The sequence below is a fragment of the Euprymna scolopes genome, chromosome 33 (genome assembly GCF_053919585.1).
Source record: "Euprymna scolopes isolate OS-2025 chromosome 33, ASM5391958v1, whole genome shotgun sequence".
Taxonomy (NCBI): Eukaryota; Metazoa; Mollusca; class Cephalopoda; order Sepiida; family Sepiolidae; genus Euprymna; species Euprymna scolopes.
The window spans coordinates 59,614,464-59,641,107 of record NC_136514.1 but is presented as its reverse complement, the minus strand read 5'-3'; the positions used below and the strand labels follow the sequence as shown (position 1 = coordinate 59,641,107).

The 26,644-nt window shown below is 34.2% G+C and overlaps 1 protein-coding gene across 1 annotated transcript in view; it reads left to right on the top strand.

Moving 5' to 3' along the window:
• The window catches only part of LOC145258018 (uncharacterized), a 30,358-nt gene extending 9,366 nt beyond the window's left edge, over positions 1–20,992 (top strand). The window contains exons 2-5 of the mRNA XM_080115742.1: positions 2,823–3,024; positions 9,182–9,260; positions 11,435–11,514; positions 20,440–20,992. Of these exons, the coding sequence (XP_079971868.1) occupies positions 2,853–3,024; positions 9,182–9,260; positions 11,435–11,514; positions 20,440–20,672 (564 nt within the window). The 5' untranslated portion in view covers positions 2,823–2,852 and the 3' untranslated portion in view covers positions 20,673–20,992. The remainder of the gene's footprint in view (positions 1–2,822; positions 3,025–9,181; positions 9,261–11,434; positions 11,515–20,439) is intronic.
• Positions 20,993–26,644: the final 5,652 nt, after the last annotated feature.

The window sequence follows — 26,644 nt, the reverse complement described above, 5'->3', positions numbered from 1 at the left end:
TGATGTAAGGATGTGATTTGAAAGATCATTGATGTAGATTAGGAAGAGAGTTGGGCCCAGGATGGACCCCTGAGGAACCCTAGCATTAATACCGACAGCTTCTGATTTCTGCCCGTCAACAACTACTCTTATGAACCTATAAGAGAGAAATGATTTAATAATTGAGAAGACATTTCCAGCTATATCATAGCTGGAGATCTTGTGAAGTAAACCTTTGTGCCATACCTTATCAAAAGCCTTCGATATGCCAAGAGCAATTGCCCTGGAAAGGAAGCTTCCGTCGAGAGATTCATTAATCCTATGAAATAGAACTGCACGTCTGCTGTAGATCTAGCAACGAACGGAAACCATATTGCATGTCACTAAGAAGGTTATTTCTGCTGAGGTGGTTGACTACATCTCTATTTAATATGGATTCCAACTACTTACTCATGACACACAGGAGACTTATTGGCCTGTACTGAGAGGAAAGTGAACGATCACCTGAATTCTTAAATACATGGCATACTGAAGAGATTTTCCATGAGGTTGGGAAGCATTTCTCCTTAAGAGAACACTTAAATAACTTTATAAGTATGGGTCGAATTTTTTTAGTACTAGATTTTTAGATTAACACACTTAGCTAAATGACTCCTCCAAAATAAGATTCTATTTTTTTTTACATAATTATGTAACGGAAAGAAAAAAAAAACAATTATTTTAGAATTACGATTAGGAAAGCAGTTTCCCACATAAATTTAACGTTAAATTTAATTTTGTAATCCTTTTAAATTTTGTAATCCTTTTAAATTTTGTAATCCTTTTAAATTTTGTAATCCTTTTAAATTTTCAATGTTGTCTAATCGCTCAAAAAATCGAAACAAATTACTGGTAAAATAATACGTTTATTGATATATTGACGTTGCTGTGTTTCTACTAGAGTTTGTTTAATTTTGGATTTTGAGTTATTATCCAGTGTCTTTGTGGAGGGCTTATAGACAGCCATTTTTTATACTAATTCTACTGTGTGATTGAACTAAAAACGCGCTTTAAAATAAGTTTAAACACAAATAAATTTATCTAAGTAGGTAGAAGAGTCTTGCCTTTTTTATATTTATTTTTTGCAAATTTACTTTTCATCTGTTTTCTTTTTCTGTAATTACTGTAACAAATACCCAAACCTAATTATTTTTAAGGGGGGGGGTCTAATTTTAAATGTAGATATAATTTACTTTTTAAGGCTGTCCAAGATTTTAATAAACTAATTGTGAGATTTTTATCTATATTTTTCACGTATATCCAAAGGGAAGAGGTACCATAAACATTGATTTTTTTTAGAAGAAGCCGATGTCAGACAGCAAGTGCCTAGACGGTGCTATCGAAATTGAAAAAGCTTATCCAAAGCATTTAAAAAAATTTAATATCAAGTGCGAACTCTGTAATGCGAATATGTACAAAAAGATTTACAAAAGGATGTTTACAGTAATATACCAATAGAAGGAGTGTGGTTCATAACCCATTCCGTTAACCTTAGTCTTTTGTTGTAAATGGATAATTTCTAACAAATAAATTTGGATTTCATTTTTTTATTGTCAAGAAAATATTTAAAAACTTGTTTTGGAATCGGAAATTAGGCTCAAAGTTTCCCGCTACCGATTCAGATACCCTTAAAAAGTTTATATATATATATATATATATATATATATATATATATATATATATATATATATATACATACAAATATATAAACACATAGATGTATCCAGATTTATATATATATATATATACACATATATATATATGTATGTATATATACATATATATACATATATATACATACAAATATATAATCACATAGATGTATCCAAATTTATATATATATATATGTGTGTGTGTGTGTGTGTGTGTGTGTGTGTGTGTGTGTGTGTGTGTGTGTATACATATATATACATATATATACATATATATATATATACAAATCTGGATACATCTATGTGTTTATATATATATATATATATATATATATATATATATATATATATATATATAAATCTGGATACATGTATGTGTTTATATATTTGTATGTACAGGATCCAACCCTAAAATAATTAACCGATCATTATGATTTATTTAATGCATCTTCTCGGTTTAAGAGGATGCAATGTGGGTATAAAAATATAATTTAGTTTTAGGAAGAGGGTATAAAAGGGAGTTGAATCCGTCGTCAAATCATTCGAATTTTGGCTAAATTTGGACAACAATTATTAGTTGTTTTTTAGTATTTACAAGGTTTTAAAGGGGAATAACACAGGCACACCTATCCATTTGAAAATCAAAATATTGCAGATTTTCATTAACATCGGTCCGTGCTAAATAAACATTAATACAACAAAATTTCGTGATTTTTATTTCCTAAAATTACTTAAGTTTAAGCTTTAAATTTTATATTATTCATATTTTACTCCCTGGAATGTGTAACACAAAAAAAGGAAGGAAAATGTAATTAAAAGGGGAAAGACAGCAAAGTAGCTCAGTAACACGCAACAACAATTTCCAAGAATTCTCGTCCAACCGTCCGTCCACGTTTTCCCTGCGGCCTCCTTTTATGCAGTCGAGCAGCAAGATTTTGCACACGAGCAGCGAGATTTTGCGTCACTTTGCGAGACTCCTTAGTTACAAAATTCTTCCTTCCATCTCCCCCTACAGCTTAATTCAACATGGCACACATATGCGTGAACGCTTTAACGGTAAACCATTTTCTAGGTTTCCACAATTTTCCTACAAAAAAAACATTTTATCAATGTTTGTTATTAGCTCATCCTATTCTTTTCTCCTTTTTAAAGGAAATTCTATCTTTAAAGAAAGCTGGAAATATGAAGGCTGTATGTTTGATGCTGATGGTTTTTGCTGCCACATGTTTTGGGGGTCGCTACCGTAAAGATTCTGGGGTTGTTTGTCAAAATATGAACTGTCTTGATTGTCCTAAAATTCCTCCAAATTGTGTCGCCACTCAGCAATGCGGAGGATGCTGCAAAGTTTGTTCAAGTAAGTTGATTTTATAAAACCATTTTGATGTTTTAGAGAAAGGCGCTACAAGAACATGTGAAATTACAAATTTTGTTTTATATTTCCATTTTTTTTTTAATCCGTCTGTTATCTGTTTGTCAATGTGAAAGACAAGAGTTTCTATACTAACATAATTACTCTATCCTCGTATGTCCACTTTCGTAAACTTCCTCCGTTCATATTTCTATGTATATACTGTATGTCCAATGTGAAACGAAAAATTGTCGTCTAAAAGAAAACAACACCACAGCTTTATTTCAAAACTTTATTGGAAAAAAATCAATTCAGGTAACTCGATTATATAGTAGAACTGACATCTATACAACGTAGCCGCCTTCAGCCTCAATCATCGCATTGATATGGGTCCGGAACTAGGAGCATGTCTTTTTCGACAAGCGCCAACAGGAGTTCGGCAAATACTCCGCGGATGGCGGTGATAAAGCTGGTTTTAGTGTTGTGGGAGGTCATGTTGGTGATGTTCTCGACGTATGACCAAACGAAGTAGTCCAGCGGGTTAAGGTCGAGGAGTAGAAGGTTTCATGAGAGAAGGGTACAAAGTCATATCACTCTTTCTGAAGCCAAGCCTGAGTCTCTTTTGACTTGGTGGCCATATCCAGCGGCCACCTAATTGCACTAAGGAATCGCCACATTCTTCAGCACATCCAGATACACTTTGGTGTTGACTTTTAAGGCAACTTCAAAGATGTGAGGTGGCATGATGTGACTCAAACTTGAAGCCACATCAAAGACCATAACACTGGCCGGATTTTTTTTTCATCCCCCTGGACATGTCCCTGTTATTCGTGGCAATCCAGCGATGCGTTTTGAGGGTGCTGATAGTGGGCTGATAGAGCATGAGTTGTACAGCGGCGCATCTCCGATCTCGCTCGTTCAGACATGATAGAAGGTTTTTATCGCTTTTGGGATTGGTACACAACTGGCCAACTAGTAGATGTTCAACAACAACAATAAAAAAGAAAGTTGATTTTCATCAAATGGAAATAGAGTCATGCCGTCTTTTCTAGGGTGACATTTTTAATCGTTTCACACTGTATATCTGACAATGTTCTCTTTAGCAATGGTTTTTACTTGCAATTTTTATATCAACACTATATATCTAGCCTTCCATGCATATAGCACTAGCATAGCACTATGCCTATAGCATTATGCTAATAACACTGTATATCTATCCTCCCATGTAAGCTTTTGTTTCATCTTTGATTTTTATATCAACACTGCATTTCTATATAGCCACGTCTACTTTTTTTCTATGTCCAATCACTCAATTTCTATGTTGACACTATATGTCTATATTTCAAGGTTCACTTTTTCATTTCCCATCTTTCAATTTATATATTAACATATTATGTTCGTCCTCCCATTTCCATGTTTCACATGCCTATTCTTTCAACCTCTATATTAACTTCATATGTTCATCCTCACGTGTCCCTTTTTACATGGCTTATCTTTTAATTCACACATTAAAACTGCATTTTCATTCTCTTTTTATATGTTCAATCTTTCAATCTATTGACACTATATATATATATATATATATATATATATATATATATATATATATATATATATATATATATATATATATACCCCATGTCCATTTTTTCCATGCTTCATCTTTCAATTTCCATGGTAACAGTATATGTTTATCCTTCCATGTTCACTTCTGACACGCCAACTCTCCCAATGCCTTATTAAGACTATATGTTCATCGTCTCATGCCCCCTTTTTACATAACAAAACTTTCAATTTCTATATAGCCCTATATGTCCATATACTCATATCCACTTTTGTCATGCCTCATTCTTTAATTTGTATATATTAACGCTACATGTCCATCCTCCCATGTCTATTTGGCATGCTCAATCTTTAAATCATATAGTAACACTATGTATATTCACTTTTAACATGCGTCATCTTTCAATTCCTATTTTAATTCTATATGTTTGTATTCTCATTTCTATTTCTCAATAATCACTATGACAACAGAATATTCTTTTCATTGTTTTGACCCCAGCGTATATATCCGGCACAGTTAGACACATTTAATCAACCGAGAACCACATCACTCTATATAAAAGACTATAAGATATCAACGGATACACACTTGAGAGTCAAAATAATGAAAAGAATATGCTGTTGTCCTGGCCCTAATAATTACTAATTGAATGTCTACTAGACCTTGTCCTTGAGTGTCTAAGGTCTGTACATGAGTCTGTCAGGACAATCTGGCATGAGGATACTTTTCGCTACAAGTAAACCCTGACTAAATATTTAAAATTACAAAGTATTCGCAGCCTAAAAAAGATGTCCTCGGTATGGCTAGCCAACACTGGCGTTTACAAGGAAAGTTTCATTTTCTCCAAGTGACGTTATCTCGAGTAACATTACAAAGCTGTATACTACACAATACTAGATTAATTTTTGCTCTGCAACCTAATAAAGCCGAGGAAATAAAAACAATTATATAACATATTCAAATTAAAGCGTAAAGAACTGACTAATGGATAGCGTCTTCTCTTAGAATGCTGTTACGCATCGGATATCAAATTTGTCAACGCGCGTTTAGCGATAAAGATTCTCGTCTTCAAAATCTAATGGGCGAGAGCCTTTTCACTTCTATACTTTCTCTTTCTCACAGAAACGATGCTACGAGTTTATCTCTGCTCTATCGTTATTTTCATGGCAAGTGCTCGACTGAGCTTCAATCCATGATCCACTCCCGTAACATTCGCAACAAATAATCGTTTAGGTACAACTGTCACTAATTTCCCTTAATCTCTATCAGTACCTAAAACAAAACGAAAATTCCATGATCAGAGTTTCCTTGAACTGTAGAACACAATGCAGCGGGCTGCTTCCTGGATGACTATAACATGATCGTTTTCTAATCTAATGTCAATAAATTCTTCTTCAGCAGTCCTCTTAAATCATTGAACCCTACCCTAGTTCCGCTATTACTAATCATCGAGGTGTTGTCTCGCAGTCTATTCGACACTCATTAACACTTATCCTTGAGTAGCTCTTACAGCTTGATCAGTGGTAACCCCGGAATAGTAAAAACAAACGAGGCATAAGAATTAACAAGCATAGCAAATCACTAATAGAGAAGTATGTACGCAACAACTGTAAGAATTCGTTATTTAATCCACAGCTTAAACTATTTGGAACTGAAACGCGACAGAGAAATTTATAACCAAAAATATTTACATGCAGGTAAAATGTTATTATTTCATAATATTTTAATGTTAGTTCATATTTTATGGATTAAGATGCTCTTTGGGACACATAAGCTTTGTGCAGACATCTTTATCGACAAAAGAATATATATTATATAAACAGTATTGTGTGTATCAGTGTGTATGAGTTCGTTTCCCATGGACTCAGAAACGGTCGAGTCGATTTTTTTTAATTTCACACGAAGCTACTTGATATGTCTGGGAGTGTTCTGCAATGTAATCCCCCATTGAGGAGCGTTAGAACTACGCTGAGGTAGCTTTGTATTCCCGGGTGACGCCAGATAACCCAAGGACTTAAGATAGAGAAGATAAATATAGATATATTTTAATTCACCGTCAAAATTGTTGTTGGAAGATCTGAGATATGTTGTTATTTGGGAAAAACTCAACAACAGGAAATGCGAGTATGTTAGACGAACATATTGTACTGGCTGAGTGAGATTATGGGAGTTTTAGTCTTGAATGGGGTCTCAGATCGTTGGGGCGTAGCGTGATTTGATTGGCTGGGAAGACTTCCACCCCACCCACATCGGGTCGATGCGCTCTAAAATTAAACAGATTGCTTGTTGAATTCGGGGAAAACAGGTCGTATAAACCCGCCGTTCCCTGGAGATGGGCCCCCTCCACCTACCTTAACCACCTTCTCGAGTGAGGAGTTACAGTTCTTACGTAGGTTCTGTATCAGAATTCGTCTAATTAAGTATCAGAAATCGATCATCGAAAAAAATCATTAAAGAAGAAAGTCCGATTTTGACCAAAGTTTATAGCTTTCTACAACGTAACATCACGAATGCACTTGAAAAGTTTTGTCACGTCAAGAATCGTGGTTTAATTGTGCTCTAAAAAGTAACATTTCGAACGCGCCTTTATCTTATAAAAGAATATACAGTTGATTTTATAGGTGGGGTTTTTCTGCTTGTGCAATGGCGCGTTCGAAATGTTACTTTTTAGAGCACAATTAAACCACGATTCTTGACTTGTATATGTTTAACTTTAATTCAAATAATTATGTAAAAATAATTTCATAAAACCAACAGTTAATTCTTTGATAAGACAGAGGCGCGTTCGAAATGAATGTTTCTGTTTAAAACACAATTGAAGTATAATACTTGACTTTGCATTTTGAACTTTAAGTTAAACCATTATTTACATATAATTTTATAAAATAAGCAGTAGATTATCTGCAGTGCAATGTAGATTACGATCAACAATGTATTGTGGACTAAGTCACTGCGGAAAGTTTTGTTCCGGTACACTGCGGCGAGGGCTAAAAAGAACAGGCAGCGATCCATTTGATTTTTTTAAAATGGGCGATTTCATCGATTTCCGATTTCGATGATAATAAAGTGTGAGACTATGGAACATTTGTTGATCCTCATTCAATCCCAGACAACGTCGGATCTCCCTGCTAGTATAGCTATACATAACAACTTTATCTATTTAAGAAGCTCCATAAACAATGTTGCAGTGCATGACAGGTAAGGCTTCGGTAGCATTTAACCAGCTCTATGAGATCTGAAGAAAGGAAAAATCACCCTCGGATCTAAATTAAGACACTACTGTATGGACCTGAAACATGGCGTCTCAAAATCAGCTAAGAGAAGAAATTAGACACGCTTGATTCCAAGTGCCATAGAAAGATTCTATGGATCAAATGGAGCGATCGAATTACCAACCAAGAAGTGAGAAATTTCACCAACCAATAGGAAATATCCTAAATAATCTGCAAATAATGTCTCGGCTGTATCGAATATATCCTAAGATTGTAGAATTGCCATTCATGTGCTTCAATGGACACCTGATGAAAAAAAAAACTGAAAACAGACAGTTGAGAGAGATTTGATTGCGCCGGAAAGAAGCTGGAGGGATTTTGTGAAACTAGCTTCAGATGGAAAAGATTACATACATTGATTGATTCATGCGTCACAAGATATGATAATTCTTAAGTCTGTTGTATTCTGGGCTATATAACGAGTGTATATATATGCGTTATACATAATTAGTCTCTTTATCTTGCCTATTTAATATGTGTAACGTCTTCAAATATGTTATCATCTGGTATATAAATGCTTCTCCTGTTGATGTGTGTATAATAGTTATCTGTACGCGTCGACATACTAAACAGTTTGTAGACAGAAAGACGAATAAACATCTGTGCTGTACAAAGAACGACATATCTTGACTCACAATCATTTTCGTCTGTTACGACATGCTCATGAAATGCACCATATCTCTCACAGAAAAACTAAAACAATCAAGTTGTTTCATATTTACTTTTATTGGGGTTGCGAGTTATTGGTTCTGCGGTGGCACTTTTTTTCTTCTCCACAACTACATACGTTCATTTACCCAGTCCATTGCTTTCACGACTACCATCGTCTTTCTCTACCATACAACTCCCAGTCATAGACTGTTCAATCTAACTCTCTACTTTTTACGTGTAAACTAAAATTCGCATCCTTTTCTGACGTCACTCCTTACGTAGCATCAAAACACATCGCTTGTTGTTTTTCCAAAATGTATTTTGTTTATCCATTTCCTTTGTCTTAAATTCCTAAAACAGCCCGATAAATTATTAGTGCTAAACATGACATTTCATCCATCAAGTTACATTCCCGAAAACTATTAAATGTAAATATTTCAAATGTACATATTTATTTCGCTTTTATAACATTACTTCTGACATTCCATATTTACAAATGATAACATCGACCATTATAATACTCATCATAATAATCGACTATTTAACCTTCTGGTGTTCTCCGGTAGACTAACAGCATATTAAATCTAAGTAAGTCATATTTTTAATTTAACACACTTAATTAATTTTGCCTTCTGTTTTTCTTTTTTCTTTTTTTTTGTGTTCAATACTTTTTCAGAGACGAAATTCACATTTCACTCTAGTGTAAACATGTTTGAAGCTGACACGAATAGCTACATGAAGTGCATGAAAGATCAGTAAGTTGTTTATGATTAAATTCTTACAACTTTCCAGTCGCGAGTTGTGAAATTTACTTATTTTGCCATTATTAACCATGAAAATGATTAGTCCAATATTGTTTTAGGGTGTTACTGAAATTCGTTCAAATGGCCGACACGTTATACAATGACTTTGTCATATTCCCCTACAGATGCAGTTTTATTATTTTCTATGAAAAAGGGTAGCGGGATTAATGGATGAAATCTTAGACTATGGAATCGGCTAAGAAAGTCAATCAGTCTTGTTTAGAATCTGTATTGTTTGGATATTAAATAACTAAAAATTATTGAATATTCCATAAAACAGCTAATCCCAATTAGTTAATTAATCAATTTTATTTGCGAGAAAATGTAGCAGATGATGTAAAAAAAAAAAAAAACAGAATATATATAATATTTATCCAAATCGATTTTAAATCTGTGGTAGGCATCGTTACAATTTCCTGTAGAAAGCTATTTCAAGGAGCAGGAACAAAGGACAGCAAATGCCGCTTTTATTCTGCTGAGACAAATGCGACGATGGTGCAGTTAAGGGACGCCAGAACGGGGAGACCTTTCCTTCAGTTTTCTACTTGTCATCGTTCCGATATAATTATTGGTTAAGTGAAATTCCTCAAAAATTACATGAACTTATTAGGGTTAAATATGTAATGAATGAAATAAATTTAAATTAGATTTATTCTAGGAAAATTACCCAATATTTGCCATATATTAATCTTATTGTTCTATAAAACATACACACTAATACACAGACACAGACACACACAAACACACACACGCACGCACACACACACACACACACACACACACACACACACACACACACACATATATATATATATATATATATATATATATATATATATATATATATATATATATATATATATATATATATTCGACGCATGAAGTTCCGCCACAACTAAGTTGTTCGGAAATCCACACAGATGATTTCTTCATAGCAGTGAAGGCTTTGTGTAGAGCCAACCACACTTTTTGGTATTACTGCTAATCTTTGTCGATGTAGATGACAGAGCATACAGCAGACCGAAGAGTTGTACATCAGACTTTCCTTCTCCTAGATGCATGTCTTAACGAAGACTGAGTGGTGCATCTTGCCCAGTGAATTAATGCGCCCCCAGGTACCAAACTGGACATTTATACGAAGCGTGGTACATACAGCACTTAGCCTTCCCAAATAGCCACCTATCTGGTACTGTTCGGGCTCATCGTTGCTTAACTACGGTGATCTAGCGGGAACCGGTGTGCCAGGCGAGATTGTGCTGTATATATATATATATATATATATATATATATATATATATATATATATATATATATATATATATATATATATATATGTTGAGACGATTAATAAGAATCAGAATAAGGAATCGCAAAAATCAGAACTTTTTGACGTATCAGAATCAGTATTGATATCGGGAAAATGTGTGTTTATTTTCCGATGCCACAAACGATTCCTTTAATTATCTTTTTTTATTTGATTTTGTTTTAAAAAATATTCCTTAAACTAATAAATATTTAATGAAAACAAAAATCTATAGATAATCTCAACCTACAAATGTGTTTTTATGTTTCAGAAAATATATGCAACTTTACGGTAATCGGGGTCAGTGGGTAGGGGGAAGTATGATTTCGTGTGGTTAAACTGCCGTATGAGAGACGTGTTGGTATTCTTTTAACTTGACGGCTGTTTATTTATTGGCCTACGTTTTCGCTTTGATCTGAAGTAATATTATACTCTTATCGTCGCTACTTCCCATCTTAGGTTTTTATGGTTGTTTTGTTTTTGTGGCGACTTCATTTTCCTATTGACAAGTTTTATTTATTTATTTATTTTTATGTTATTTTATATTTTTTTTTATTCTATTCCACAATTTTTTATCCGCTCATTTGCTTCTACTTATTAAATTCTTTAATTCTTGTTGAACAGCCTTCTTAAATAATCAAATTCTACACAACTTAGACCATTACCGATTACTACACTACTACCTTATATTCATTAATCCTTATCCTCGGGTGGCCTTCGACCTTGATAAGTAGTGTCTCCCTTTAAAAAAATATATACAGCATTTTTTAAATTATGACATTTTTTAATACTTGTATTATTTTTTATTTCAATTTTTTGACAGATGTTACTGCGTTTATGAAGGTAAAAGGCTGTTGAACTATAGCGTTTTCCCAAAAAATATGGCCGGCAAATATGCTTGCAGTAAGTTGTTTTTTTTACAGACTTTTCTATATAAACATGCGCCATCGATATATTGTATCGTGTATTCCGTCTGCTTTGCATATGAGTTCGTATTGACAGCTTTATTAGTCAACAGGTACTTTCATCAGTCATGCAGTTCTTAATACTGGAGTTATTCCTGGGCAGGGACAACCTTCACACCAAATCGCCATACATACACAATTTTACCTCTTCCCAGTGAATAATAATAATAATAATAATAATAATAATAATAATAATAATAATAATAATAATAACTATCAGGAACACCCGGCATAGCCCGGTCGTAGAATACGCTTACATACGATATTTTATTTTATGCAGATTTCGTAGATATTATTATAGAGTCAATTTTCTATCGCTTCTTATACATTATAAAGTTGTGATTTAAAAAAAAATCATATAACTTGAGTGCATAAACTTTAATCGAAACTGAAACCAAAACTTATGAAGAAAAAAATAAATGTATTGCAATGTAGGGTTGGTGTTCTAGCGGTGTCAGAAATTTCGTGAAAATAGTGAATAATTCCACCCTATCTTTCCAAGCTTATAACTCCTCGAAAAATGTAATTCAAGCCCTAATTTTTTTTCAATTAAAGGAGCAAGGACCAAGGTTTTATTCAAAAAAAAAAACAAAAAAAAAACAATGTGTTTTTTTTTAAAAAAAAAAAGGTTTTAAACTTCGGACTTTACAGGTAAATTTCTAAAAGACGGATTTTTTTTTTGTTTTAAATTTGAATATATTATTTATTGACCTTTTCTCTTCAATTTTTGATATATAAAACTATTCAACATAAATTAATTATTTACTTTTTAATAGACATTTCAAAATGAGAGGCGTGAATATTCGACCCCCTGTCTTTCCAAGCTTATAACTCCTCGAAAAATGTAATTAAAGCCCTAATGTTTTTTCAATTAAAGGAGCAAGTACCAAGGTTTCATTAAAAAAAAAATTAAAAAAAAACAATGTGTTTTTTTTTTTAAAAAAAGGTTTTAAACTTCGGACTTTACAGGTAAATTTCTAAAAAACGGATTTTTTTTTGTTTTAAATTTGAATATATTATTTATTGACCTTTTCTCTTCAATTTGTGATATATAAAACTATTCAACATAAATTAATTATTTACTTTTTAAGAGAAACTTGAAAATGTGTGACACTTACACAAATGGGGGGCGTGAATTTTAAAGAAAACGTTTGTCTAAAATATTATATTCGGTTTATTGGAAAGAACATAAAATTTCACATTGATCCTTAAAATATCGTAAAAATAGAATCAATAAAAAAATTTTGATAGATTTTTAAAGTTTAAAAATTGAAAAATATTGAGTTCGGAAAATTCATTACTGTTTTTTTTTTTTTTAAATATTTCTATTACTTTTAAAACAACTGTAATAGTTTATTTTGGAAGTATAATCCATAAAGAAAATAAATAACCCACTTTTAACAGAGAAATTACGAGATTTTTATATTTTATTCGCAGTTTCGTGTTAGGGGTGTCAAAAATTCCTACAAAAATTCTGATACAGCTATTGGTGTCCATATGACAGTGTTTATACACTACTATATAAACGTACGTGTTGAATCGTTGTGTGGTGAATGTGTATACGTAGCACTACTAAATATCTGTGTTCTTATCATAAACGGACCATATGTAGGTCAGTACGTTGTATTTGTTGTGGAACGGACTGTTGTTCTTATATCCTTAATATCTATTTTATGGCCCATGATTCCTCTAGATTTTGTTGCGTACGTATCAGAACATATAACACATTACGACATACCTGTGTCTGCTGTTGGCTGTCTCTGTCTTTTGGCCCTGCCTGTGGGATTCGTCAATTATCTTTGAGGGAGCTGAAACCTGTTGTAACAAAAACACTTCAAAACGGACCTAAGATGAATGATTGTTTTTATATACATTTTATTCACTGACATGCATTTCGTCACAGCAGAACTGGAGTGAACGACGATTTGGCTTGGGGTGGTTCTTCTCCATTCTTAGACCTCTTTTCCTTCATGGGGAGACCCATTTTAGCCCATCTTGTTCATTTTACATCTCCGATCCAATTCAACGATGCTTGCGCAAACCGGAACACGTGACATGCGACACGTCACGTTCGGTCACCTTTCGGATACTTTCCGGTGCAAACTGACCAGGACACAAAGTTTGACATGTTTTACAATCTGTCAAAACATGACTTCAAATCTCTGTCGTCCACTTATCACGAGATAGACAGATAAATAGATAGATAGATGGATAATTGGAGAAATAGATAGACGGATAAACATATAATTTACTGCTCTTCCCTAATCTCTAACGCATATATATACATACACACACACACACACACACACACATATATATATATATATATATAACTTGAATTCTTTCAGCTATAATCGAAACCGAAATCAAAACAGGAAAAATTCTTAGTAAAATTATTTAGAAATGGAAAGTCATAACAATTAAACGACAGTCACTCGGAAGAAAAAAAGATGTAAGCATGACACACAAAATAACACACACGCTATCATATTAATATATAGATGATGATGATGATGATGATGATGATGATGATGATGGGGGTACCATCTTCGAATGATACCACACAAAACAATTGTGAAGGATCAAGGAGAGGGGAAAGCATAGACACAGCACTCTCCTTCGACACTAGCGCCCAAGTACATGTATTTGGTGACTTTAATGTCCATCACAAAAACTGGCTTGGATTCTCTACTTACACAGATGCAGCGGGCAGCGCAACTCATAGCTTCTCTTTATCTCACTCCCTATCGCAAATTGTTACTTTTCCAACCCGTTTCCCTGATCAGGAAGAACAACACGCATCACTCTTAGATCTGTTTTTGACCACAGTTCCTGATGATTGTATAACGAAAGCCGACAGCCCACTTGGGAACGCGGATCATGCAGTGATAATGGTTGAAATCGCCCTAAACTCTAGACCCAAAACTGAAGAACCAGTGCTCAAAACAACGAGATATCATAAAAAGGCTGACTGGGAAGACATCAGAGATCTTATCAGAGATGCCCCATGGGGAAATATTTTTTCTCTTACTGCTGAACAGTGTGCAAATGAGACCACTGAATGGTTCAAAACTGCAATCGAAGCACATGTTCCCATGCGGAAATTCTATAGCAAGCTCCACTATCCCCAATGGTTTACTTCGACTTGCGCAACTGCCATTGCTCAAAGGCAGCATGCATTTCGCAGGTTATACCGACCTAAGTTCAGTTCAAACAGACAGAAGTACATAGAAGCTAGAAGTAACGTTAAGAAAGAAATAGCGACAGCTAAGAGGGAATTTACGGAAACCACTAAAAAACGCATCGAAGCACAAAAACTAGGAACTCGTGACTTCTGGAAAATCTACAACAGTGTAGTAAACAATGGGCAATCAATAATTCCCCCACTAACCAATAATCACGAGGTTGTTTGCTCAGCAAGCGAAAAGGCTAATATGCTTGCCAGTCGGTTTGCCTCAAACTCCACACTGGACCCTTCCAACCACCCACTACCTCAATTTCCTATGCGGACAGACGCCACGCTAGACGATCTGAAAATCACCCCTGCTCAGGTGCATGCTATCATAAAAAACCTTGACACTTCAAAAGCATGTGGACCCGATTTCATCCCAGCTGTGCTATTAAAAAAGTGCTCAGCCGAAGTAGCTCCAGTTCTCTCCAAGCTCTTCAACAAATGCCTTAATGAAGCTTGCTTTCCGGGCTGTTTGAAAACTGCTTCTGTGGTACCAGTATTCAAGAATTCTGGCGAAAGAACTGACCCATTAAATTATCGCCCTATTAGCCTCCTCCCACTTTTTGCCAAAATATTTGAGACCTTAATTAACCGTGCTCTAGTCCAGCACCTTACAGATGCTAAACTTCTGACCGAGCAACAATATGGATTTAGACAAGCCCGTTCCACAGCAGACATCCTCACTGTAATCTCTGAACGTATATACCATTCACTGGACAAAGCGGGAGAGGGCAGAGCGGTAGCTCTAGATATATCTAAGGCTTTTGACAGGGTATGGCATGAGGGTCTCCTCAGGAAGATTAGATCATACGGTATCACTGATAGTATACTTAACATAATTAAATCCTTCTTAGATAAAAGAAAAATCCAGGTTGTCCTCGACGGTCGTACAATTAAACAATATGATATAAATGCGGAAGTGCCCCAGGGATCTATCCTTCGACCTCTACTGTTCCTGATATTCATAAATGATCTCCCCGACAAAATTGCCTCTGAGATGGGTATATATGCTGATGACACCACACACTATAGCAGGCATGACAGGAAAACAAATGAACATATATCTAAAGTAATGGCAGAAACACTAGAGGATGACCTCCAATCAGTAGTGGAATGGGGACAAAAATGGATGGTCACGTTCAATGCCGCCAAGATTAAACTGGTTTCCTTCAATAATTACAAGAAATCTTCTCTACCACCTATAGCAATGGCCAACGACTCTTTATCTGAGAGTACGTCTTTCAAGCTCATTGGCCTAACGTTCACAGGAAACATGAGTTGGAACAATTACATCGAGGGCATTGCCAGGGCCGCTGCAAGGAAGGTGGGCTCTCTCTACCGTGCTAGAAAACTTCTAACACCCGAAAGTTTCCTGTACCTCTATAAGGCAACCATTCGCCCATGTATGGAGTATTGCTGTCATATTTGGGCTGGTGTATCGGCTATTAGTCTCTCGCTCCTTGACAGGGTTCAAAAGAGATTCGCAAATCTGATAGGCCCTAAACTGGCATCTAAGCTTCAGCCTCTGTCCCATCAACGAAACGTTGCATCCCTCTGCCTGTTCTACAAGTATCTTAATGGTGAATGCTCTGATGAACTGCAAGCACTTGTGCCCCCACGACGTGAACACCCTCGACAGACCCGACAAGCTGCAAAATCCCACCCCCACACTGTAGAGATCCCTAGATGTAAAAGATCTTTCTACTCCAGTAGTTTCTTCCCCAGAACTGCTAGACTTTGGAATTCCATTCCAGGTCACTGCTTCCCCAACTGTACTGACATGCTGAAGTTCAAGTGCAACGTGAACCAACATCTTGCTGCCCTAATCCCTACATAGTACCCCAGTAGTTGTTTCCCCTGATAGTAGCCACCTACACCAAAGTGGCAATGTGCCTTGTTTGGGGTGAAAATGTAATAAAAAAATTTTTTTTTAAAACCCTAGAAGGAGGAATACTAATCAGACTTCCACTCAAATAGTACGGAGAGTACTGGAACCTTGGGAAGACTTGTTGCCACCCAAATCCCATTGAAGACTAATTGTCGTTGCCAACGAGAGGACGTTATAGTAATGCAATGGGAATCAATGTTTAGGCTGGGAGCGAGAAATAATAGGAGGCCTGTTGCACTAGGTTCGCAGAGAATAAATTATTCTGGACGTGTGAATCGACATTTAGGTTCGATATTATAAAATTATTGTGATAATATTTCGCAACAATTATATGGTTATGTGTTTTACTTGGATGTAATTCTAATTTATTCATTTTTTTTTTATTATACATAATGTAGCGTATGCATAATTTTTGTCATGTGAGTTATAAATACATTTTTAAAAATGGTTCTTCTTCGTTATCGTAGAGAAATTCGAAAATTGAAATATTGAATTCCAAGTGAAACGGACAGTATATATTTAATTATCGTGTCGCAGTAATGAAAATATCCAAAAAATATGAAAAACGATAAGGTAGAAAAATAATTAACAGTTTTCGAAGACAACAAAAAATAAGTTTTGCTAAATTAGCCAAAGATTTTCAGTTTTCAGAAAATATTTAGCTCCCTTTTGCTACAATTAGAATTCTCCGGTTTCTTTCTTTGCAAAACACAAATTTCGCCAATAAGGAAGAAGAACCGAAAATTTTGTTGCATCTGTAAGTCAGATGTAACGGAAGTAACTCTGATGACCTATGTGAAAAATCTTAATTCATGAATAAAGAAAATGAGGAGAAGGAAGAAGACAAGGAGAATTGTTTGGATTAATATAATGTAAAACAAACATCTCTTTCAAATTAAAAGCCGTATCTTTCATGAATATTGATGTTGCCTATCTCTGTCAATTATAGACTCACTAGCGTTTCTGTCTTAAATAGACTGCCAGAGAAAGTATCCAAGTTAATAGGTTCTGCGCTATCTACCAAACTTCAGCCCCTGTCCAGGCTTACAGTCATTTCCATAACTTTTAGTTTGTTTGTTTTTTAAGAACTATTCTTAAACTCAACATTTCAACAAACAATTGCTAAATTGCAACCTTAATAAAATAACCTTGAATTCATTTTTATTGTATAATTTTGCTTTTTAATAACGACTCGTAACTGACGTTTTATTTCTCAAATTCCGTAATTTATTAAAATATGAATATTTTACAGCCGTTTTACATACTGGTATGTGTGGGACTGCTTTTGTAAAGTGACTTCCAAACCAACCAGCCCTGGCAGTGTCGTTATCCCCCTTTTTCTCAAGTTCATAATTATCACTCCTTTCCATGTTCTTCTCGAGCTACCCCTGCTAAATTGCATAGATATCTCAACTATTCAACATCGAACTATTCTTAAACTCAACATTTCAACAAACAATTGCTAAATTGCAACCTTAATAAAATAACCTTGAATTCATTTTTATTGTATAATTTTGCTTTTTAATAACGACTCGTAACTGCCGTTTTATTTCTCAAATTCCGTAATTTATTAAAATATGAATATTTTACAGCCGTTTTACATACTGGTATGTGTGGGACGGCTTTTGTAAAGTGACTTCCAAACCAACCAGCCCTGGCAGTGTCGTTATCCCCCTTTTTCTCAAGTTCATAATTATCACTCCTTTCCATGTTCTTCTCGAGCTACCCCTGCTAAATTGCATAGATATCTCAACTATTCAACATCGACTAACCCAACACTCTCATTAATTTTTTTTCAAGATAGCCATACTTACAAAGTCTCCTGTCCTGTACACATCTAGCTAAACTGTTCAGATTTAATCTTACTCTGAAACCATCGAATCTAAGCTTATTTTTTATTTGCGGAATGTTATCCTCATCTCCATAGTGGTTGCTTCACAATGTTTCGGCCAACTATTCCTCTGACCTTCTGACTGAAGGTAGCTGTTTTAATCCTACCCAAAGCCGGACCAGAACGTGGTGAGACAACAACGAAGGTAGTAATTACTGGTGATGCAGTTAAAAGACTCATCATTCCTATCTCATCGCGGTTAACCACCTGACGAAGGCCAGAAACGTTGTCCGAAACGTTGTGAAACCATAACAATGAAGATGAGGTAACAGTCTGCAAATAATTAAATAAATATACAGATTACTGCTCTCAAAGGATTCCAATAATGAAAAATAAATACTACTACTACTACTACTACTAATAATAATAATAATAATAATAATAATAATAATAATAATAATAATAATAATAATAATAAATTAAATTTTATTTAGCAATTTATTAAAACAGAAATAATTTTGAAATAACATTTCTTTTTATTAAATTTTTAGATATTTTTTAATGTTCTCATTTTTTTTTTTCACGATCAATTTATAATCCCTACAGTTAGATTCCTTTTGGTAACAGGGCCTGCAGATCATATTACTGTAGTGGTAGTGATGATGTGGAAGCCAAAGACTCTGTCTTTGTAGACGTCTCCTTCTTTCTTTTATCTTGTTGATCATATTTCTGCAGCTGCAGTTGTAAAACCGTAGATAAATTGTTTATTTCCCCCCTGCCTTTATAGACGTTTTTTTATTCCTAATTATTTTCTATGTTAATTTAAATAAGTTATGAATTAAAAATTATTTAAAAGTTATATGAAGAGGTTATTCCTCTTTATATAATTGGAATACCTTTTAATATGTACTTATTTCTTTGCAAAAATTAGTAAATTATTTCATAGTTTGAATAAATTCTTTCAAAAAATCCATTTGTATTCATAAATTTATATATTCTTTCTTTACTAAACTGTTAAAATCTTTTCATTTCTTTGGAAAAGAAAGAACTTTTTTTGTAATTTGAAAATCATCTTTACAATTTTCTCATTTTTTTCCATAAATTTATATATTGTTCCTTTAGTTTGAATAAATTCTTTTAAAGTTTTTCATTTTTATAATTGAATACTTTTAAAAATTTAAATTACTTTTTTTAAATATCTTTTTATGAATAATTCTTTTTTATAAAAATTCTGTAAAATTTTATTGCTAATTTCTCATAAAAGTACATATTTTAACTTGAATTTCTTATTTCTTGTTATAATTGAATGAATACTTTTCTTTTCTTTTAAACTTTCTTATTTTTAATATTTATTTTTATAATTTAAATATAATTTTAAAACAGTTTTATAACTTTAATCGTTTTATTTATTTTTGTAATTGGGTACATTATTTTTATAGTTTTAATACTTTTCAAAATCGTTCTTATTGCTTATTATAAATGAATTAGTTATTTTCATGATTTCAATAGTTCAATATAAATGTTTCTCATTTATTTTCATAATTAAATATAAAACAATTTTAATGTTTTTTTTATTTTCGTATTTCTTTAATTTTATTCAGATTAAAGAAAGAAAAAAGAAAAGAAAAAACATAAAAATTCTTTGAGAAAATTTAATTTCCTTTTCTAATTTGCACAGTGAGAGAATTCCTGAAAGATATTGTTATCGTAATGCACGATGTTATAGCAGCTGCAGTGAATGCTGTTTTTATGTATCGATTTGGAGTTTTAAAAAAAAACAGGATTAGACTACTTGAAAAATAATAATCTTTTTTTTTTTTTTCATAAATCGTCTGGTTGGAAAGATTGTTTTACAAATTCAACCAGTTAATCAGAATTTTAAACTTTTTCTCCATTTTCTTTCTTTTTGCAGAATGCGCCTATGACAAAGAAAAAGATCACCGCATGGGAATAGTCGGCAAAGAATATGGTTGCACAAAACCAGGTGCTTATGGACAAATAAGGTGTAAAGGCTCTAAATGTTACTGTCTCACTCCCGACGGAAAAACATTTGGAAGTCCTCACTCTGTTTCTGAACTTCAAAAATCTAAAAAATTGTGTATAAAGAAATACGTGAGTTATGTTATGAGAATGTGGTACTGGTAACACTCCTGCTGTAACCACTCAAAATCTTCACTGTTATCTTGAACTGTTCAGTTCTATAAATGTTTGCGATTTGTTTTGTCTTACCTTGCAATCAGTGGCGTATTATTTCTCCCTGTTTGGTCTTGCGCAGATAACATTTTTTTTCGATTTTTGCGATTACAAAAATTAAAATAAAACGGAAAATATTTTTAAATATTTAAAATTGAAATATTCGAATTTTTTTTTAACTGAATTATTTCATGGCGATGTTTTTAACCGAAGCATCGGATCTGCCAATCCGTTCAATTTTCTTTGAATAAACCTGCATTTGATGGAAAAAAGCATTTTACTTCATTTCTTTTTCTTTTTTTTTTTTTTTGTTGTCGAAATGGAAAATTAACCAAGCCAATTTATAATATAATATACATGTGGCACCTTTTTTTTTTGCTTAATAATATTGACTCGTTGTTCTTTACATGCTTTTGTTTTCACTGTTTGGTAGTATACGATGGAACGATAAAAATGTCGCCCTAGATAAGACGACATTTATTTCATTTCCGTTTGATGAAAACCTGTTTTCTTTTTTCTTTTTTTTTTTTTTTTTTTTTTTGCTGTAGACTATATATTGACAACAAATTCCAAAAGCGATAAGAGCTTTCCATCTTGTCTGAAAGTTACACAATGTTCAACGAGCGAGATACAACTCATGATCTCTGCTGATCCAAGTTATGACAACAGGACCATTGCCAACACCCTCAAAATGTATCGCTGGATTGCACGAATAAAAGGGACGTGCCCAAGATGATGAAAAAAAAGTTTCCGGCCAGGATTGTGGTTTTGGTGTGGCTTTAAGTATGAGCTACATCATGCCACCTCACACCTCCGAAGTCGGCTTGAAAGTCAACACCGAAGTGTACCTGGATGAGCTGAGAAGTGTGAAATCAGGTCGCCGCTGGGACCCTGGGTGTGGCAGCAGGTCTCGACGCCGGCCCACAAAGTCCAAAGAGACCCAGGCTTGGCTTAAGCGCTTCTCTCATTAACCCTCCCGCCTCCTCCCCCAACCTAAACCCACTGGACTACTTCGTTTGGTCATACGTCGAGAATATCACCAACATGACCTCCCACAACATCAAAGTCAGCCTAATTGCTCCGATTCGCTGAGTATTCGCCGAGCTCCCGCCGGCGCTTGTGGAAAAGGCATGCCCCAGTTCCGGACCCGTATCGAGGTTTAAGGCAGATATATTGAATAGATGCCAGCTCTACTGCATAATCAAGTTATCTAAATTGATTTTTTTCAATAAAAGTTTTAAAATAAAGTACACTGCGACAATTTTTTTAATGTAACAAAGTAATACTACAAAGTATACTCTGTGCGCGACTATTAACGGAAAACCAACGAACCAACGATATTTACATTAGATGCAAACATTTACGAAAGAGGCGGCGGCGACTGTTTTTATTAAAAAGTTAATGTTATGGTAAGGTTTTTAAAAAATTGTCTTTAACCTTAATAAACTACAAAAAAATGACACAGGACTCTCGATTCAACGATATCTATAAATATAAAAGCGAAAATGTATGTATGTTTGTATGTGTGTTCGCTTTTTCTGTATGTCTACAAAAGGCTTTTTTCAAAGAAGCGGTCGGTCGCTTCACAACTTTTTAAAACTTTTTATATCACATATAAATCGTAATATTTCAGAGTTAACAACGAAGCTCGCCTGTCTATTTAATTTGCTCGATTTCGGGAAGATAAATATTCAACATTTGTCGCTCGCCGCGTGTGGGTTAGTCTTTTTCCTATAACATCTTGGGAAAAATAAAAATCCCGCAGTCAAACTTGACCTCATTAACTCATTAAAACGGGCACCTGCCAAATCCAAGTAATTAAATAAATTCAAACGTGTTTCCGTCAGTATCTCGCGGTGGGGCAATAGTTAACGTCGCACGATTTTTTTTTTTCACACTTTAATTTACAACTTTGCCTCAACGGTTCGGGTTCGATCCTCATACTTACTTTTTTTAACCCCCACCCCGGAGTTTCCACACACCCCTCCAAACACCCGGGCAACGCCGGGTACCCCTCGCTAGTATTTTTTTAAAATCAATACATTAAAAAAGGAACGCTGCTACGAATTATTTCTAATGTAACAAAGTAATAATTTAAAATGTTGTCTGTACGCCTGTATAATCAGGAAACTAACGAACCAACAATATTTGCTTAAGATGAAAACCTTTAAAAAAGAAGCAGCGGCGGCGTTTTCCTTGATTTAAAAGTAAAGGTTATGTCTTTAACCTTAAAAATTACAAAGAATAAAACTGGACGCTGGATCAAACGATATTTTTTATTAAATCAATTCATTAAGAAAAAAGAACGCAGCGACAAATTTTTACAATATAACATAGTTGATAACATTAATACTACAAAATGTAGTCTGTACGCGACTATTAGCAGAAACTCAACGAACAAACAATATCTCCATTAGATGAGAACATTCACAAAATAAGCTGCGGCAACTACTTTTTTTATTAAATTAATTAACCTTAAACAAATTCCTTGCGGCTTTCTTTTTTAATGTTTTGATTAATTAAAAGATATTGTTGGATCGAGCGTCCAAACTTATGAGATAGAAAATATGAACGAATCTCTTAGTTGTCTCCCTCTGTATAATGAACTTCCAAACAATGAAGCGCCAAACAATGTGTAATGTAAACACACATCTTGCTGCTCAACTCAATACATACTATCCATCAATTTCTGTCCCAGATAGTAGCCCCTACATCAAATTGACACCGAGCCTTGATTAGGATGATTAGGCAAAAAAAAAAAATATTTTTCGATTTTGAGGCGTCTTTTAAATCCTTACACGATCCTATTATCTTTTCTTCTTCTTTTATCTTTTCTTTGTTTTCGTTTTTTTTGCTTCTTTGTGGGGAGGGGGGACTTTTTGGATTCTATTTTTCTTCCTTTTTTATTATTTACTATTACAATGGATGCTTCGTTTGTTAACAGACAAACAAATCATAAAACTATTTATTTTTATGTAAAGCACATTTTTACACTCAAAGCCTGAATTATATACGTAAAAATGATCATTTTCATTAATTTGGATTCAGTTTGTATCTGACTACATTTACACCATTTTTTTGGTGTTTTTGTCTGTCGCCGCTAAAGTACAAATTTACTCTTTATTACATTGCCTACGGATATACTTATATGTTATATATTTGTTCTTTGTTTACTATATTTGTTTATTATTTACTTCTTTTTTTCAGTACACTTATCGACAGTGCTCAAAAATTAACTTTTTTCTTTTTTTAGTTAATTTTTTATCTTAGCTCCACTTATACAATTTCCTTTAAAATAACGACTTTTCTAGGTTTTAGATTATGCTGAATAAGATACTTTAACTTTGGCGGAGACAAGTACTTTTCGAAATATAATAACATGCATTATGCACTGTAATTCACTGTTGTACACACGCGATAAACAAATCTACTTTTCTCCGCATGACACTGCCACTACCCAATTTTTTGCGGTAGGGTCTACTAACGAGGAATATCAAGGTTAAATTTGGGGCAAATACTTTGACAATCCCCCTCATAAAATGGGATGTCTATTCCGAAAGTCGTACTTACCATGGCGAGGGTGGGCGTGTCTATTCAATACGACGTTGAGGAGGTTGGGGTGTCTATTCCGAAAGCCGTTCTTAACATTAGGACGTTGGGGATTGGCCACAAAAACAACCGCAGTTTAATTTTTATGCGGGGGACATGCTTCCATCGGGCAACGCTGGTTAACGGGTCCTGCTAGTATAAAATATAGGCATATTAAGTTACTATAAATATTTTCTATCAGTAAAATTCCTGACAATTTGTTATGATCACAAATGAGTAATGAAATCAAAATAAATTGGTTTTATAACAATTTAATACAGATGTTGCTCAGTTAAGGTAGTAGGGTCAGTTCACAGGCCAAGGCTAAAAAAAATGGGAGGAAGTGTTAAGAGAAAGACGAATAAATAAATATCTGGCCAGGGATTGTATAGTTGGGAAGTTAATTTCTAAAAGCCCTCCAACACATCTCAGCAAAAATAACTTAGTGAAACACAAAATGGTTTTCGTTCTGCTAGATCTACAGCAGATGTGCTTACAGTTATATCCCATAAGATTAGCGAATCTCTTGACGAAGGCTACCTTACTAGGGCAATTGCTCTTGACATATCAAAGGCCTTTGATAGAATATGGCAAAAATGTTTACTTCACAAGATCTCCAGCTACGGTATAGCTGGAAACGTCTTCTTAATTATTAAATCATTTCTCTCTGATAGATTCATAAGAGTAATTGTTGATGGCAGAAATCAGAAGCTCTTAGGATTAATGCTGGAGTCCCTCAGGGGTCCATCCTGGGCCCAACTCTCTTCCTGATCTATAGTAATGATCTTCCAAATCACATCCTTACATCATTCGTAGACATCTATGCTGATGACACTACTATCTATGGTAGTACATCTAAGACCGTAAACGACCAAGTTATCTCTGATTCTCTCTCCTCTGATCTTGAGAAAGTGGTACAATGGGTAAAGAGGTGGCTTGTTACTTTTAATGCATCTCAAACCAATCTTTTATCTTTACATTATCAACGCTCTGATCCCCATCTGTCATCAATTGAAATGAATGGCTCTCGTCTTGGGGAGGCCTCATGTTTTGACAAGCTTCTGGGCTTGACCTTTACTCCTGATCTTAAATACATTGAACACACATACATTAGATCCGTTGCCAAGACCGCTGGAAAAATGATGGGATCCTTCTATCTATCCATTAGATATCTCACAGCTGATGCAATTCTCTATCTATATAAGAGCCAGGTACGTCCAAGGTTGGAGTACTGCTGCCACATCTGGGCAGGAGCTGCTAGAAAGGACTTATCCTGCCTTGATAGAGTTCAAAATAGACTTCGTAGCCTTGTGGGGGATGTCCTTTTCTCTTCCCTGCAACCTCTTTCTCACAGAAGAGATGTTGTCAGTTTGTCTCTGCTTTATCGTTATTTCCATGGCAAGTGCTCGGCTGAGCTCCATTCTATGGTCCCCCCTCGCCAAACTTTCACAAGAAACACTCGTCTAGCAGAAAACACTATCACTAGCCCCCCCCCACTCTTTATATGTGCCTAAACCTAAACGTAGATTTCATGAGCAAAGCTTCTTTCTTAGAATTGCACGCCTATGGAATTGTCTTCCGTTTTTTCTGCTTTCCAGCTGACTACAATATGGTTGTCTTCAAGTCTAACGTAAACAAGTTTTTGATGAGCCGTTCCATATAAGCAAACAAATTTACCGAATCTCCATTACTACCGGTTACTACATTGTCCAATTTCTACTGTACACGCTTTAACCCTTATCCTCGAATGGCCTTTTGGCCTTGATAAGTGATGATGCATAAGTAAAAAAAAAAAAAAAAAAAAAAACACACATACCAGTATGTAAGACGAGCGTTAAAATGAATATGATGGTCATTGAATAGATGAGAGTGTTTTGGGTTAGTTGATATAGAACAGTTGAGGTAGCAGGGTCATTTAACATGAGAAAAACGTCACTTACAAGGTAATAATTAAACACCAAGTCAGTTTTACTGGGGAAAAATCCAGCTCTCCAAAAAGGGGCACGTTGCTAATCTTTGTTAAAAAATATTTTTGATTTCTTCATTTTCGTATGAAATGAAAGAGAGAATTTGAAAAGAACAATCGAAATAATTATTATTCAAAATCTTTCGTTTAAAGGGGTTCGTGGAAATTCTACAAGTATTTCGAAGTTAAGACAACAAAACAAAAAAAAGTCATTAAATACCAATATATAGCAAATAAATAATACCAAAAAGAAGATGAGTTAATCTTCGACCTACCTAGATAAGATTTTCTTTTAACTTATTTTAAACCGGTTACTTAATTAATATGAAAGTGTACTTAATTATTTAATTACTTCAAAGCATACTTAATT